Here is a 16,253-nt window from a genome sequence, read left to right as displayed (position 1 = left end):
ATAGACTTCTTGCTGTTGATTTTCGACAAGAGTTTTCGGAAAAAAAGCACGGACGTGCTTTATCAAAATTGCTTGAAGAAGGGGAAGTCGGACGGCACTTTTCATAGAGTGTGCCCAATGACGCCAAAACTGGCATGGAGAAATCAATAGATTGGTTTCTCAATTTCTCCAGAAAGGGAATGGTGCTGCTACGCTTGAGGAAGGGGAAGTCCTCCTGTGTTTCAGCCCATTCAGCGGATTATCCTTCTGCTAACTTACATCTTTCTGGTCCGTGGTAGGGGAGGGGAAGCCCCGATCCACCTGCCTTAAGTTGCAAACAAGCTTAAGGAAAAAACGCCCTCAAACGAAAAAATGGGGCTTTTTCTGGAGACATGTCGGCTACGATGACTTGTTTCCTCCTCTGGCTACGAAGAGCTCGAGCACTGGATGTTCGGGAGCCACGAGGAAAAACGGATTCTGTTCGTTGGAGTTTCTGATTGGCCGGTCTGGGGAGACCCGGTCGTCATGGATTTCTTCGGACATTTCCACAATTCACCTGATGGCGCCAGCTTTTTTTTTCAAAGCTCTTGGCTCTACGTTTTAATTAATTGTGGACTTTCAAAAATCACAGCCGGGCCCAAATCGGCCCGCTAGACAAACGGCGGAACGAGAACCACTGCCGTATATTACCGAAACCGGTGCAACATGATCTGTGGTGGGTCAGCACCAAACTGCCGTAGCATAGGGCAACCCTCATGAAGCTGTGGGGGAAGAACATGCCTTTTTGAAGAAGCGACCGGTTTCACAGCTGACGGTTGGTGTGAAAACTTCTTTTTTTCTTTTTTAGGCAGAAAGAAAAAAAACCATTCAGTGTCTGTGGTGGACATCCCGGCTGAACAAGAACACTTGAGGATTTTGGCACCCTTTGGATGCAGCCCTTGACCTGGGGACACAGAACACCTGTGTAATTGCACCAAAATCATGACTTCTGGAAGAAAATGACCTCCATGCTGGTCACACATTTTTTGAAAAAACCAGGTCGATATGTCACAGCCTAGCCTGGCAGCATTTGGCTGCGAAATTTCGCCAATGCATGGGGTCTTATCTTGCAGATGAAAAGTCGCAAATCAAGTCCCGAATCCCAAGATGGATACTTTCCAAACGTCACTCCTTTTTACCCATTAACCCGAAACTCGCCGTTCCTTAAATTTCACTTCGTTTTTGGATCTTTTTTTATTCGGTGGGCCACTTGTACATAGGCGGACGCCACGGCCCATTCGACTTTTTTGGCTTGTACATAGGATGCTTATAGACTACTTATACATAGCTCGCTTCGGCGGGACCCCCACCCCAAAATATATAAAAAAAAAAAAAATGCTTTTGTAGAGGATACTTAGATCGAGAAAGGAAATTGGAGGAGCTGCCATGACCGTATTACTCTTCGCTGTCCTGCAATCAATTGAACATCAAATTACGATTACGAGTGTCCTTTGAGGTTTGATACGATTTGAGTATCATCTTAGAAGAGACATAATTTCTTGCGCCATTCTCTGCGACTTCAATTCGTAACCTTTTGTATAATTGATATTATATGCTCAAGTCGTTGCCAACTCGTTGCTCTTCAAATGGACTTGAATGCTTGAATTAGTGCATGCATTACTTGGGGAGATACCAAACCTGGTCGGGACACTGGGTGTTTCCAAGCGAGTCAATTGGCTTGTACTCACCGGTAAGCACATTGCCCTTGACATGGTAGTAGTACCAGATTTCAGAAAGTTTCCCATCTCTGCAGCCAACGTAAACCTTACTGTCGTCGTGACCAGCAGCCAAAGCAGCCTCGATGTCCAGCAAGGCGTACGAGCGGTCAGAGCTGGGGGTGATACCGGCATTCTCAAGGAAAGTGTAGGTGGGCAAGGTCTCCCACAACTCGACAGTCTTCTGGTAGTACGCAATGGCATTTTCGTGTCTTTTGTAGTCGCCAGAAAAGCACTCAGGACGAAGAGTGTTGAAACACGTGCCGTGCTTGTTGTACTCGTGCTCCCAAAGCAGCTGAGAGCCGCTCTCCACATTTGAGTTCTGCGTATTGATCCAGTAGTTCGACATCACATTGTACAAGTCCTGGCGACCAAACTGGTTCACAATGATGTCTTCAAGGCTCTCGGAGTCGGAGATCTCGAGCTCCGGTCTGCAATACTGGTTGTACGAGCCGTCACACAAGTCGTCCCAAAGACCGTGGATGGTGAAGACGTTCTCGACGCCCTCGCTTTTGGAACCCGTATTGTAGTCCCAGAATTGGGTTTGCATAATCACACCAAAGTCCTCGTAGCAGCAGGATTCCTGGGAAACACTTCCCGGAGCCGTGCACGAGAAGTAGTTGGCTTCATTGACACCAGAACACGATTCGACTCTGTGGTCCTTGTGTTCCAAGCTAGAGACTAGTCTAGGCTTGCAGACACAGCCAGCAGGGGCTGCTGCTGCTAAGGTAGCGAGCGTAAGGAGGCTAAGCATTTGCTGAATTAAAAGCCGACCTGCTGGGGCCTTTTATAGATTGGGTGCAAATCGAAGCAGACGGGCATACAAGCACGCACGTGTATGTCAACAGACGGAATCGGTGTAGCCGAGGCACGTGGAGATAACAGGTTCGGGAGGTTTGAGGTTCCTGGCCAATCGGCACTTGCTTCTTTGAGTGAGCTGCAATTAGGGTCAGGGCTTAGGCAGGGCCGCTTAGTGGAACGGCTGCGAACGCAATTGTAATAGACAAGTTGAACCGGGTGGACGGCACTATTATATGAAATTTTGGTGTGTTTGCTGGGGAAGGGGTCATTAGACATCCGGTTCTGTCTGATTTTGCGTTGTATCTTGGTTGGATCGTGCATCAGCTGCGCATGGCTGCAACCGATAGCGTTGATAAATATGCAAGGCCAGTGAGGCATCAACGCCGTGATCATGTAATACCTCTTATTCAGTTTTAAGGAAAATGATTCTTGGGTTGTCGCCCTAGCTCTTTAATCAAGAAGAAGGCCTCCTCGCCGTGCCGTTGCACAACTTCTTACTGCCCTCCCAGACTGCTATCTCCACAGATTTCTCGCCATTCTCCATACTGATCCTCAATGGCCGGTCCACATAGCACGGTTCGCTCATACGGTATGAAAACAGCTCAATTACTGCTTTCGGATACCTCAGCGCAAGGTAATGTAGCATGATGTTCACGAGCATTGGTCCCAGCACAATGACATCGGAGAGACCCTCGGAGAGGCAATAGTCACGGTTGTAGTGGATCTTGTGAAGGTTGTACTGGAGGGCGCTAAATCGGGACACCTGAGAAGCCGATATTGTGAGTTCTGTTGAGGCATCGGGGTCGGGTTCTTTGGAAGCAACAGGTGAGCTGGTTTCAATATTTTCACTGGTTTCAGAGTTCGGCTTTTCCGAGACATCGGCCCTCCATTTGTATACCAACGACCGGAGCTCGCTGACTATCACGTCTCCAGTTCTTTCATTGCCGACTTTGACGGATCCACCTTCAACTTCACTATCGAAATCCAACTTCCTTGTTTCTCGCAGAACAGCCACAAACACCGAGTCACCGACTCTTCTGACCAGCTGGACGCGTTCAACGCATCGTAGGCTTTCCCCGATCCTTGGTGTGTTCCAGAACTTCAAGCTTCCTGAAACCCACATTCTCCGGTCAAAGAGCTGCTTTCCGTTCTCCTGTGGCGCCTGGTAATTGTCATATCCGTCCAGTCCCAAAGACGCGTTTGTCTGATTGTTGAAAAGGAGACTCGTTCCGTAGAGTGTCCATGTTTTGGAAGGAATGATTTCGTTGAGAAGGGTTCGGAGGTGCTTAAGCTGCCCTAGAGAAACCGTGTCGTCCCAAGTCCATCTAGCGTTTTTGATCTGGGACGTCCATCGAGCCAATGACATGAAGGGATGTGTGGATTAGGTTTTGTCTTGTGTCTCTTGGAGAGGCGATTGTGTGGGTTTGATGGATCTGATGAAGTACGATGGAGGTGGTATTTGGTGTATCGCGAATTGGGTGCAAAACCTGGGGTAGAGAGGGAATTGGGGGAAGGGAAATTTGATGGTGGATGTATATTTTGACGGGATGAATGCAATTGTAGACTACTGATTCTGTTGGTTTCATTTTTTATGATTTAAGGAATCGAAAAAGTTGCATGTTTGGCGTTTCGGTGGTGGTGTTGGTGAGAATAGCTGAAGATCACACAACAAATGCAAAATGTGAATACCACCATTTAGGAAGTGATTCCACGAGGAAGTAGTTCTGAAAAAGGCCAGGTCTTGCAGCCTTAGTAATGAGGCCTTTTTTGGATCAGCTGAAAAATAGAAAGAAAAAAGAGGGCCCTTTAGGCTTGTATTATGCGGGTTGCAGTACCAGTGCATCATGATCAAAGAACCCCAGCAATACCATGAGCTCCATATGAGCTCAATTTCACAGCCTTAAAATCCTTTCAAACCGACAATGAATTTTTCTTCCCTTCTTAGTTTCATCACCAATTTCATCGTTTTGCATGATCACCACTTCCATCTCTTCGCAGCCATACCACAACTCCACCACACACCAATATTCGCCACCACCAAAAAACAAAAAAAACCATACACACCCCGACAATTCCATACTAGACAAAAAGATACACCTAAACCACCACCAAATCAAAAACATCACACATCCAATCCATCAACTTACGGTGGCCACCTCCATACAGTACCCAGACATCAAGCTCACTCTTCAGTTCCAACCACTTTTCCTATGGCCACTGTCTCTGGCGCTTGCGTCATTTCCAAGGTCTCTGGCTTGGTCCAGATCCGCGAGGATACCGCCCCGTCCAAGCTTATGTGGAAGGCAATCGACCAGGATAAGTCGTTGGAGATTCCACTCAATGCTCTATCGAAACTCCAGACCACCCCAGACTCGTCTCCCAAGATGGTGCTCAAGTTATTTTATTCTGAGCCGCCAAGCACGGATATCAAGGACATCAAACTCAGCTTCAATAACCGCCAGACCATGACGTCGGTGAAGGACGCTCTCCAAACGATCATTGCTCGTCAGAAGACCATCATCAAGGACAGTCCTGCTCAGTCGGAAAGAAGCACAGCGACGGCATCTCCTGGTCCAGGGGAAAAAGACGGCACTCCGGAAGGCACGCCTCAACCAGGAAACCCGTTGGACTTCTCCAGCCCGAAATCGCTCTCTGATACGAGTCTTCTTAAGAACCACAAGCTCCAGCAGAAACTCTTGCTTGAGGACAAGAACTTGCGGAATGTTTTCACGCAGTCGGTGATCAAGTTCAAGCTTTCGCCTATGATGTTCTGGTCGAGCCGAATTGGTCAGCTACGAACCTGTGCTTTACAGATATCTCAACACAGAGGACCCTACAATGTGCTTTCCACCATTAAGCCGGTGGCAACGTCCGATAACCAGGTGAACGTCAACGTCACGCGTGTGACGATTAATGAGATTTTCGAGACGTATCCGGTGATCAAACGGGCTTTTGACGAGCTTGTACCTGCTAAGCTCAACGAGGGTGAGTTCTGGTCACGATTCTTCAACTCCAAGTTGTTCAGGCGTCTTCGAGGCGACCGTATCAATACTCTGAACACTCGAGGGGATGTCGTGATTGACAAGTATTTGGATGAGGATACTGGCGAAGAGCCCTCGAAGAAGCAGAAAACCGACAAGATCAACACGAAGGAGAACTACCAGGTGAACAAGTTTCTTGATCTTTTCGGCAACGAGGAGGACAATTCGCAAAAGCTTGGTCTTCTGCCTGATTTCACCATGAAGTTTTCTGACGAGAATGCCGACGGAAACGACTCCGGAGTAGGCGGTGGACAGAAGCCAAAGAGGGAGAACGAAATGGTCATTTTGATGAAGAACATGAACAAGCTTTCGAGCAAAATGGTCGATATGAACTCCCTGGGCAAGCAGCATGAAGAAACGGCAGATGAAGAGGTGAAGGAGCATGAGCGAGAGCTCGATTTGAATGATTTGAACGAGGCCGAAGACATCCAGTTTCTTCAGCTTCATCTCGAGACCGATAGAGCCCGCAGAAGTCTCGAGGAGCAGAGAAACGAGACCGAGCAGGAAGAGAAGGTTGAAGTTGGCGACCTAGGGCTGTTGTTGACAACCAATGAATTCCACTCTTCAGCAAGCGGAAACGATCTTAGTGAAGTCTACAAATCCAAGACCAGCGATATATCGAAAGCTGCTACTGACATCACGGCACTCGTGAAATACAACTTCAGGACGTTCAAGTCGGTCAACAACCTCAAGGAGGTGAATATCCCAACTGGAGAGAATCTACTTCCTAACGACGTTGTCCAGGAACTTCTCACGTACAACGTCACGATTGTGGAATTTTTGCTGCATTTTTGGAACCTTTTCTTGAATTCCGGCAATCCCAGCCAGCTCAAGAAGCTCTTCTCGAATTTGCGTTCTTGCCAGAGCGCTCTTGATGCGCTTGAGCTGAAAATCACCACCATCATCAAGGAAAGCCCCCACACAAAAGACAACGAGAAGCTTCAACAGAAGTTGATGAAGGATCTTGAAAATTGCATACAGCCGCTCAAGAGCAGCACCCAAAAGGCATGCACAGACTACATAGCTGCGGTGAAGGCTTCACAGAAGGAGGCAGCCGAGGGCAAAAACGACAACGGCAAGCGTGCCCTTGAGGCCTAAGCACTGAAACTTTTGAATTTTCTTAAGCCTTCATTCATTTGAATCTTTTTTAATTTGCCTAACTGTCGTCTATACTATGGGGGAGGGTTGGCTGCGAAAGCCAGTACACAGTATTGTGGTGATGCGAAGGGCATCGCGAAAGATTGGAAAGAAACCTACCACCAAATCAGCATGAGTGAACAGGAGACCACGGCCGAGACATTGAAAAAAATAAAAAACAAGCACCGTAGGCAGAAGGTGTTTGCGGCCATCCAGCATGAGCGTGCCAAAGAGAGACATAAAGCACGTGCTGCCAGAGCCAAAGAGGAAAGAGAGAACCCCCAGTTGAAGGAAGAAAGATTGGCAGCCAATGTTCCTGAGACTATCGAGTCCAAGCGTGTTTACGACGAGACGATTTCAGCCGAGTTGGAAGGTGAAGACGAGTTTTCTGAGCTTTTTGACAGAACCCAGAAAGACCCCAAGGTGTTGATCACCACCAACGCTGGTGCCAGAAAAGCAGCCTACGAGTTTGCCGACATGATGATGGACTTTGTGCCCAACGCTACTTTCATCAAGAGAAAGAAGGAGTACCTGATGAAGGAGATGGCTGAGTTCTGCTCCAACAGAGAGTACACCGACCTTCTTGTGATCAACGAAGATAAGAAGAAGGTCAACGGCATCACATTTATCCACCTTCCCGAGGGACCCACGTTCTACTTTTCCGTGTCGTCTTTGGTGGAATCCAAGGGCATCCGAGGCCACGGTAAGGCCACCACGCATATTCCAGAGCTCATCTTGAACAATTTCAACACTCGTCTAGGTAAGACGGTGGGCAGATTGTTCCAGGCGATTTTCCCCAAACAGCCCGAGATTCAGGGCAGACAAGTCATCACGTTGCATAATCAGAGAGACTACATCTTCTTCAGAAGACACCGTTACTTGTTCAAGGAAAACGAGAGGGTGGGTCTCCAAGAGCTAGGGCCTCAGTTCACATTGAAGCTCAGGAGATTGCAAAAGGGCATCAAAGAGGAGATCGAGTGGGAGTTCAAGGCCGACATGGAGAAAGACAAGAGAAAGTTCTATCTTTAGGTGGAGATGGCAATTGTGTTGGGGCACGGTGGTTGATTTTTCAATTAGGGGACTTGCTTCATTGTGCAGATTTGGCAGTATTTTTTCACTCACAGTATGCAATTGGTCAAAGGAGGCTTAGAAATGTGAAATTGAGTGGTGACCATGGCCTGGGTTTTGCAATTGTGGAAACTACAGCATCAGCAAAAGTTGCCCCGAAAAAATGCTCGTTCGGTCATGTCTCAAACAAAGAGCTCTGGAGTTGCATGGTTTGTTTGCCGAGAAAAACCCGTGCCTCCTTCACCATCCCGCGAGGCGTGTAAGTGACCTAGAAGCAGTTCATCAAAAAGAACCATTGAGTCGAGAAAGCAAGGTCCACACCGCCCGTGTCTTTTTTAGAATAGCACATATAGGTATATTATATTTTTGGCGATCGCTATTCAAAGGATCCATCCTTCTTCAACGTGTTTTTTCTGTACAGGGCCTAGCAATTCAGGTACACAGACCGATCATCAGATAAGAAGCAAAAGCACCTCGAGACTCGATCCCAAAACAATCGCCAGATCCCTTTTTTACAATGACAATGGACTCTTCTGGCGTCAAGCAAATCGTTCTGGCGTTAGAAGCGATCCATGAACCGCGACTGACCAATGCACAACGAAGAGAAGCTCAAGAATTCTTAGAGGGTATCAAACGAAACGAGGAAGCTCCCTACTGGGGGTATCAACTCGCCTTGCCTTGTGACAGTGGCAGAAACAGCATAGTCAGGCATTTTGGCCTTTCGCTACTCCAGCACGTGGTGAGCAGCAAGTTCCATACGCTTGATCGAGCCAAGGTCCGCACATTGAGAGAGTGGATCGTCACGCTATGTAGCAAGACGACGGAAAACGACCCGCATTACTTGAAGGAGAAGGTTGCCTTTTTGTGGGCGTCCTTGGCCAAGCGTGTGTGGGGCAGTTGGCTCGTGAAAGGGGAAGACGTGAATGAGCGTCAAGGCGAGGTTGACGGGAAGAAGAACGATTCCAGCCAGAACCCGGCTTCCGAAGAGGACTTGGCTGACGGCTGGAGCTCTATGGACGCAGATCTATGGGCTCTTTGGAATGAGAATCCACAGTGCAGAGAGTTGTCATTGGTGATCACCAGAACGTTGTTCGAGGACATTTTCCTTTTGGACGACATTGTTGCTAACAAACGTTCGCCCATCTTGAACCAGCTTAGTGTGCTCATCGTGCATCCTTCATCGGTGCTAGATCAGATGTACGAACCCAACCCCCGGATCTCGCCCTGCAAGTACGTCTCTGAAGGCTGGTTCAGCCAATGGAGCAACTTCTTGCTCGAAGTTCTTTCCAACAACGACATTTCATCACATTCAGCCCAAGCATTCGTGCCTAAAATTCTTAGCACTTTCAAAACCTGTCTCCACTGGGTTCAGCCCTCTGTGTTGCGTGGAGAGAACGTGCTCACTACGTTAATCAACATCCTCACCGTGTCCGACGTCAAAATCAAAACTCTTGCCGTCGACTGTTTGCATATATTATTCACCAGGGCATACCCTACCCTGGAAGACTTTGAGTTCTTTGTTGGCAGCATCTTCACAGCTGAGGGTATCAAAAAACTTTCGCAATTCTATCATTCGCTTAAAGTGGATCCTGATGACATCGATGAGCAAACATATGCTTTGCTCAAGAAAACAGTGGAGATGATAGTCTCTCTAAGCGAATACCTCAACGTGCTGTTACCAGCGAAAAATAGAATTGATTGGGACAAAGCAGACGTGAGTGAGTACCTCCGTCTTATACTCACCACAACGAGTCACCCAAGCTTAATAATATCAGGGCTCTCATTGCAAATGTGGGTGACGACACTACGCTTTGACGAACTAAGCTCCAAAGAGCCTGTGGTCAATGTCTTGATGGACTTGATGGAGCTTGCAGCTAACAGAGTTTTGAACTATGAGTGGATCGGTGAGGACGATGCGTCTAAAAAGTTCTTAGAGTTTGATTTTGATCTGGCTCTGGATTCATCCTCTTTTCTTTCTAACTACAAAAAGTTCAATGAAGACATTGTTCGTATTACCGTCTGCAAAAAGCCTGAAGAAGGTCTCAAGTGGTTAGAGAGCAGGCTAGAAGCTTTCTTCTCTTCGCATTTGGGTAATGTCTGCATTAACCAGTCCAAGTTGGAAGAAAAGTCCGACCCCTTCAATTGGGGATCTGCACAATTCAACATCATTGAAAACAGCATCAGAGGTGTATCGCGTTGGCGAATTTGGTATAATGGGGAAGATTTCGAGGCAAAAAACAATAGACTCAATGGCCTCGTAGAGGACTTGGGCGAGCGTCTATTAGCTATGCAATTGGCTTCTCCGTTGCTTATCAGAAAGCAGGTACAGACGATGGTTCAATTTGCTCCTTTGCTAAAGGATGTCAGCCCCCTTATGTTCAAGGTGTTGGAAAAAATCTTGACAACAGCTACCTTTGAATATCCTCCAAATATTGATGACGAGGAGAAAGAACTCATTCGTGACTTGAGGACGAGTTGTGGTACCGAGCTTAACAGATTAGCTTACATCATGCCCGAGTCGCTCAAGAAGATTTTCTCCGAGCTCGAGAATGTGATTTCCAACATCTTGGCCTCAAACAAAGTCAGCAATCATGAGAATGTGGCGTTCAAGTCCTTCCTTTTGGTCATTGCATCTCGCTCAACTATTGAGAATAAAGATGCTCTTTTCGCCAAGATTGTGGACCCAGACTTGATGGCATGGTCTGCGCCTGAGACTGAAAAGGGTCTCTCTGACTTGCATTGGTTCATGGAAAGGCTAGGAATTGTTGAGATTGCCCAATACTTCCAGAGACGAAATATCACTGCTACTAGCAACTTACTAGAAGCTGAGATGGACGAGGAGGGCAAGGCCCTCAAAAACAAGCTCAAAGAGCACTGGCTGTCAATATTCCCTATTCGTGCTACTCGTATCTTCATTCAGTACAGCATTGAGAAGCTCAGTCATGACTCTCCGGAGTACCAAGCATTACTCAGGCTTTGGAAGCCTCGAGTCACTCCGATCATACCCCATGTCCTTCAGCTTCTTGCTCAAATTCAGGCGTATCACAACCCAGACAATTGGAAGGATCTTCCAGAGTCTGTCCAAGCTTTCTTGCGTTACAGTAAGTTGGAAAGATTCTGGCAACAAGGTGTTTCAATCCAAAGTAAAGAAATGTTCATTGAGGAGAGTGTTAAAGCTGCTTTGACCTTGAGAGATTTTGCTGACAGCGTTGGCCATCTCGTCAGATACACAAGAGAATACGCTTTTCTCACCATTGGCTCCTTGTCCCACCTTGAAGATACCCTTTATGAAATCCCGAACATCGCGACGTCTTTGTGGAACTCATTAGCCGGCGACACCGTCGGTGTTACCCTCCACAGTTGGAAACACATGATCAACAGCTGTCTCAGAAGCGTCGTGAAGAATTGTCCAGTCAAATATGTGGATGTTTTCATGGGTGAACTTCTTCCAAAAGCACTCTACGACATTGACAAATTGATCGGTGATAAATGGGAGAAAGTGTACAATACAGGCCTCCAGCTACAAGGTAATGAAGATGACGCCACCTTGAGTGAGGAGATGATGGAGGAACATATGCTTAGACAGCTTACTGCTACAGTCGTTCGCTTTTTGATGGACATCATACCTCAATTCAACGCCAAGTCCATGACCGACACCCAATTCGCTTGCAAGAGGTTGGTCACTACCAACAAGGAGGTTATGGGTGCGTTTTTGCAGATTTGCTGTCGAATTATCAGCCTCAAAGACACGAAGTGCTCTTTCAATACCATTCTTGTGGCTCGCAACATCCTACCCGGCATCGTGCTTAAGGACGATGATGTTGACAAGTATCTCTGTGATGTGTTCATGAATTCTTTATTGAAGGTTTTGCTTGATGACTATTTTGTGGAGACTCACACCGAAGCTGCGACGGCGCTTACCACCCTCTACTGTGCATTGAGATCGAAGAACGACTATCCCGCAAGAGTTCTTATGGATACTTTACCCAACATTACCTCTCTGCATGTCTCGAACTTCGAGAACCTTTTAGTCGGTTCCAGATCTTTGCGCCACCAAAGAATGGCGTTGCTTGAGTTGGTTCGTATCTCCAAGAGTGACCAGTTGGAGTCGTCTGAAGATGCCGAGTTGAAAATGAGGAAAAAGCAGCTTGAGATGGCCTCGATTACCAAGAAGAAGAAAGCCGCCGGCGATATCATGAACGACCCATTTACAGAGAATGGTGCGCTCAACAATCTTTTCGGCGAGGAATAAACTAGGTGGTGATCTGGACAATGGCTCTCTTGAGCAGAGAGTTTGGCACATTTTGTGTCTCGTGAGCCAAGGGCGACGGAAGACGCTGTGTAAACTCTTGAAGCGAGCCGCCAACGCCAAAGTAATAGGACTTTGCTGCGACAAGAGCGAGGCAGCTATTCCCGTTCATGATGTCGAGCAACAACTTTATAAATATGGGCAAAGTGTCCAAGGAATAAATGGTTTCAGAGGATAAGATCAAGTCGGTTTTGAAAGGCTTCACGAGGTCTGCAAACGATGGCCCCCAAGAGCCTGAGATGCAATGAATTTCGATTTTTTGTTTCTCGAGAGCTGCAATGAATGCTTCGCTGAGTTGTGGAGTGACTTCGACCTCGTCGTTCCTCATGGGGATATCTGGATTTTGAAGATCAGCGAGTTCTTGAGGATCAAGAGTGGAAGCCCAATGCACTATAAGATTTGGAACAGTGACCAAACGAAGAACTTCGTAGTTGAAGTCGCCAAGTAGAAGCGTCTTTTCCGACTTCTTTTGCTCTAGCCATTTCATAAGAATGAAGCAGGAAGGTAGAGCAGAGCCGCATCCTAGTTCCAAAACAGACTTTCTGTTGAACAACAACTCAGATTTTTTGGCCACGTCATCAACAAGATCATAAGAGCACTCCCACAGCTTGAAACCACCTTCATACACGTTCTTTTCAAGATCAAGCTCTTCGCCTGAACCGAGTAGGATCTTGTTGATTTCACTAGCTTCACCCTCGGTATCCTCAGTCATACACTGGTGTTTCACGTCGAAAAGCTCGCGTCTGTATACAATGTTGCCATTGGCTGTTTTGTAATTGTCAAAGGTGATTCTGACATTGAGGAGGGTCTTCAAGATGGAGCTGAGGGAGTGTATTTTTGGGGGTATCTCCACCGGTGCTTCAGATGTACTGGTGTTTTGTGGTTTGGATGTCACAGGGGTTGAATCTAGCTCATCGTCCGAGAAATCGGCCTGAGAGAATCCGAAAGAAAAGGACATATAGGGTCGTTATCGGTACTAGGGTGATGAGATGCCTGCTTAAGTAGGTGCGTGTGCAGGACATTTTGATGATTTGCATACGCCTGCTTCGACCTCGATCTGCCAGTCTATTTGGAAGGTATGGAATGAAGGAGTTTTACGATTAGACAATTTATCAATGTACTTTTATTATGAGATAACTGATGTTTGAGATTGAGTAAAGGGGTTGATGGTTCTAACACCGATGTGCAGATCCTAGACTAATGCGGCACAGGTGGGCAGGAAGCACCAATTGTACTTGAGGTATCCATACATTTCAGTGAATTTTGGAATGCTGATTTTGTTCTCATGAAAGAATATGTTATTTCTTTGTGCAGCACCGTTTCTGTTCAAAGTGCTTTTTACTACTTTTTCCTACTGACCTGGGGCTTGTTTCAACGGTGTATCAGGAAAGGTTCGAACTTGACGTACAGCCAAGCATCGTTCATGCGAATCTTACAATCAATGGTACAAAGGAATATGTAAATTAATTGAGGAATTGGCCTACCTCGGCCAATTGTGTTTCAATGTCGTTTGAAGGTTCACCACATATTATACGTTACCTTTATCGGACCAGATCGCTCATTCCATTGGAATCTGGCCCTTGATTGACTTATGCACGGGCTGCAGATGGTGTACAATATGGCTATACAAGAACCAATGTTTCTGGAAAAACTGGTATCGTTTTCGTCAGAGCTGTGTTACTGGTAACGTCATTTTTCTTCTCTGATTGCAGAAGCGGCGAAAGATTCCAATCTTGTTTGTTTAAAGCGCTATTTCCGTGAAAGCTAAAACGTTTACTTGTTGCATCCTTACACACCCATCTAGACCGTTCGAGATGTACCACAGATTTCGACTCCATCCGAATTGTGGTGTATTAAAACTTCAACCATTTATTCCAGCATTTATTGTCTTCCTAACATACGCTGACGTGTCAATTTGTTCAAATTAACCCCTGAGAGCCAAATTGGGATGGCTGCAAAAAGCTGTTTCACCTGTACGGGCAAGAGCCACCGAAGGGGCGAAACTATTTAAATCGCCCGCTTTCCGCTCCCTCTTCAATTGTGGCACAACTATCATGAATCGAAGGAATCCCAGTTCTGCAACCGATTTAAGGGGTGAGAGCAGCGGTCAAAGAGCGGCACACACGTCATCAAATCCGGTCCTCGCAAGTATGGGCGAATCGCCAAATGCCGTCGAACCGGAAGGGAATAGATCATCAGGAATGGGGTCCAACAATCCACCCATTTCGCCTACTGGGGGCAGGCAATCCCCCGAAATGTTACTCGCTGCTGATGTTGAGTTTAGCAGACGATACAGTTTAGCCGTCTTTAAAAAAAGAAGACAAAAGGAGGCTCGAAAACGGCTCCGGAAATATATCCGTGGCGTCTTAAGAAGAGAACGTGAAATGAACATCATTCTCCAGAGGTTTAGGCAAAAGGAGTTCCAACTGATGAAGACTCTTTTGCAGGATAGAGCTAACGTGTTAAAAGATTTGCTGAAGATTGATGACAACTTTGAGGGGCCAGCTGAGCAAGTTAAGAGAAGTCTTGAGAGATTTGATGAGAATGGAATGTCGATGTTAGTAGACTATTATGACGCTCAAAACCTCGACAGACAGCAAATTTTACACGAATATCGTCTTATGAGCCAACTGAGTTCACAGGCTAGACCTGACGACCAAAGTGAGGCATATAAATTTCTTATAGAAGCCTTCGGCCTCAGAAAGCTTAACATCGCCAAGTTTGCGGCTAGTGCGTTAAAGTTTACTGCCCGGTTAGATAATGTTAAAGGCTTGAGTTCAATATTCCGAAGTCAGACAGAAATGAAGAGTGTCGCTGCATTGGAAGAGATGCCGTCTTATGAAGGGTTATGGCAGAATGAAAATGATGACATCTTTTCCAAATGGTCGAAATTCATGATCTTTTTTTCATCCACTCAATATTGCACCACAAAAGTTAGGGAACTCATGAGCGAAGTTTTTGGAATTCTTTTGTACCATTCGCATGCAGAAACTTACTTTGATTCGATTATAGATTGGAACAGAAGGCCATTGCGCTTTTGGTCTCAACTTATGAGATCATTTGGAGCGTTTTTTAACGTTAAACGGCACTTGGCAGCTATCAAAAGCGGGTACATACTAAAACGCGTTCTAAACAGATTCGCGCCCCTACTCAATTGTGCCATATCCATAGGCGCCACCATCGCTCTTCGCTTCGTGCTCGACACAGGGGAAGAAGAAAACAAGGAGGGAGCCACTAAGCAAGAGGATGGACAGAAGGAAAGCACCAATGTGACTCTCCATAAGTCATTCGCAATACTGGCGTTAGGTGTTGCAGTGGTTCGAGGTGTCATCTGCTTCACAGACCTCCTTAACTTACTATACCGAGCAGCAAGAGTCTCTTTCATTGACTACAAATTGAATTCGTTGGTGGCCACCTATTTCCGCCTAGAAACAGTTCCCCCGAAATTGTGTACTGAGTTGATCATCAAAGCAGTAATGCTGTGTAATTCAGAAGGTGTCAGCAAATCAAGAATTGAAAAGCTCCTTGCGAGCGGCGAAGAGGAACAAGAGAATGACGTGGCTGCCCAAGGTTCACAAACTGGGGGCGTCAAAAGTGGAAATGATATTGTGCAAGACGTGGCTGCCATCTTCGCCCACGGTTTCGCATTAGGGGGCGTCGAAAGAAGAACTGATATTGTACTTATGCTTTTCAAAGTGCGGAGATATATGGAGCATCAAAATCAACTGTCAAAGTTGCTAGGAATTGACAAATTAATTGGTACACTTCGCGAGGGTTTGCTGAATAAGAAGAGTTCGCGTTACCCGGGGTCCTTGCTACAATCCAATTTTTTTTGTTTGGTAGTTATGTTGATCCTTTTCATCATATTATTCTTCGCCTTGCCTGCTCGTGAAACAGGCGGTGCTATTTTGAGGGAGCTTTACTCGACTTTTTTAGGAGCGACAGTGTACCTTGTTGTGCCTTTTATGAGCTCTTTTATACTGTTCATACTTTATGTACAGTGAAGTGGTTATAGTGTTGAAAAATCTAGGGAACAACAAATGGTAAGAAGAAGTAGCTTTTTTTTTTTTTTTTTTTTTTTTTTTTGCGCTGATTGTCGTTCCTAACCTTTACCCAAGAGGTAAGGAGTAGTCTTCCAATGCTCTAAGGGTTTTTATAGAGCAC

General features: G+C 46.3%; 7 protein-coding genes across 7 annotated transcripts; 4 read left to right on the top strand and 3 right to left on the bottom strand.

Annotated features, from left to right (window-relative positions):
* Nucleotides 1–1,635: 1,635 nt before the first annotated feature.
* On the bottom strand, nucleotides 1,636–2,487 carry RBT7 (Rbt7p; the record flags this gene model as incomplete). Its single annotated transcript, XM_024858039.1, has 1 exon — nucleotides 1,636–2,487. The coding sequence occupies one exon, from the start codon at nucleotides 2,485–2,487 to the stop codon at nucleotides 1,636–1,638; it is 852 nt and encodes a 283-aa protein (XP_024713965.1).
* Nucleotides 2,488–2,988: 501 nt separating this feature from the next.
* On the bottom strand, nucleotides 2,989–3,900 carry C7M61_002671 (hydroxyacyl-thioester dehydratase; the record flags this gene model as incomplete). The annotated part of the gene is made up of 1 exon (XM_024858038.1): nucleotides 2,989–3,900. One exon carries the CDS (start codon nucleotides 3,898–3,900, stop codon nucleotides 2,989–2,991), a length of 912 nt encoding a protein of 303 aa, XP_024713964.1.
* An 844-nt stretch (nucleotides 3,901–4,744) lies between these two features.
* Nucleotides 4,745–6,673, top strand: C7M61_002670 (TFIIH/NER complex subunit; the record flags this gene model as incomplete). Its single annotated transcript, XM_024858037.1, has 1 exon — nucleotides 4,745–6,673. One exon carries the CDS (start codon nucleotides 4,745–4,747, stop codon nucleotides 6,671–6,673), a length of 1,929 nt encoding a protein of 642 aa, XP_024713963.1.
* Nucleotides 6,674–6,844: 171 nt separating this feature from the next.
* On the top strand, nucleotides 6,845–7,741 carry RPF1 (rRNA-binding ribosome biosynthesis protein; the record flags this gene model as incomplete). The annotated part of the gene is made up of 1 exon (XM_024858036.1): nucleotides 6,845–7,741. The coding sequence occupies one exon, from the start codon at nucleotides 6,845–6,847 to the stop codon at nucleotides 7,739–7,741; it is 897 nt and encodes a 298-aa protein (XP_024713962.1).
* Nucleotides 7,742–8,297: 556 nt separating this feature from the next.
* Nucleotides 8,298–11,979, top strand: MSN5 (karyopherin; the record flags this gene model as incomplete). Its single annotated transcript, XM_024858035.1, has 2 exons — nucleotides 8,298–11,905; nucleotides 11,952–11,979. The coding sequence occupies 2 exons, from the start codon at nucleotides 8,298–8,300 to the stop codon at nucleotides 11,977–11,979; spliced, it is 3,636 nt and encodes a 1,211-aa protein (XP_024713961.1).
* A 54-nt stretch (nucleotides 11,980–12,033) lies between these two features.
* C7M61_002667 (uncharacterized protein) lies at nucleotides 12,034–13,047 on the bottom strand (the record flags this gene model as incomplete). The annotated part of the gene is made up of 1 exon (XM_024858034.1): nucleotides 12,034–13,047. One exon carries the CDS (start codon nucleotides 13,045–13,047, stop codon nucleotides 12,034–12,036), a length of 1,014 nt encoding a protein of 337 aa, XP_024713960.1.
* A 1,297-nt stretch (nucleotides 13,048–14,344) lies between these two features.
* Nucleotides 14,345–16,248, top strand: C7M61_002666 (uncharacterized protein; the record flags this gene model as incomplete). Its single annotated transcript, XM_024858033.1, has 3 exons — nucleotides 14,345–14,819; nucleotides 15,261–15,728; nucleotides 16,238–16,248. 3 exons carry the CDS (start codon nucleotides 14,345–14,347, stop codon nucleotides 16,246–16,248), a joined length of 954 nt encoding a protein of 317 aa, XP_024713959.1.
* Between the last annotated feature and the right edge of the window lie 5 nt (nucleotides 16,249–16,253).

This window comes from Candidozyma pseudohaemuli (genome assembly GCF_003013735.1).
Source record: "Candidozyma pseudohaemuli strain B12108 chromosome Unknown scaffold00005, whole genome shotgun sequence".
Taxonomy (NCBI): Eukaryota; Fungi; Ascomycota; class Pichiomycetes; order Serinales; family Metschnikowiaceae; genus Candidozyma; species Candidozyma pseudohaemuli.
This window is presented reverse-complemented; position numbering and strand designations above follow the sequence as displayed.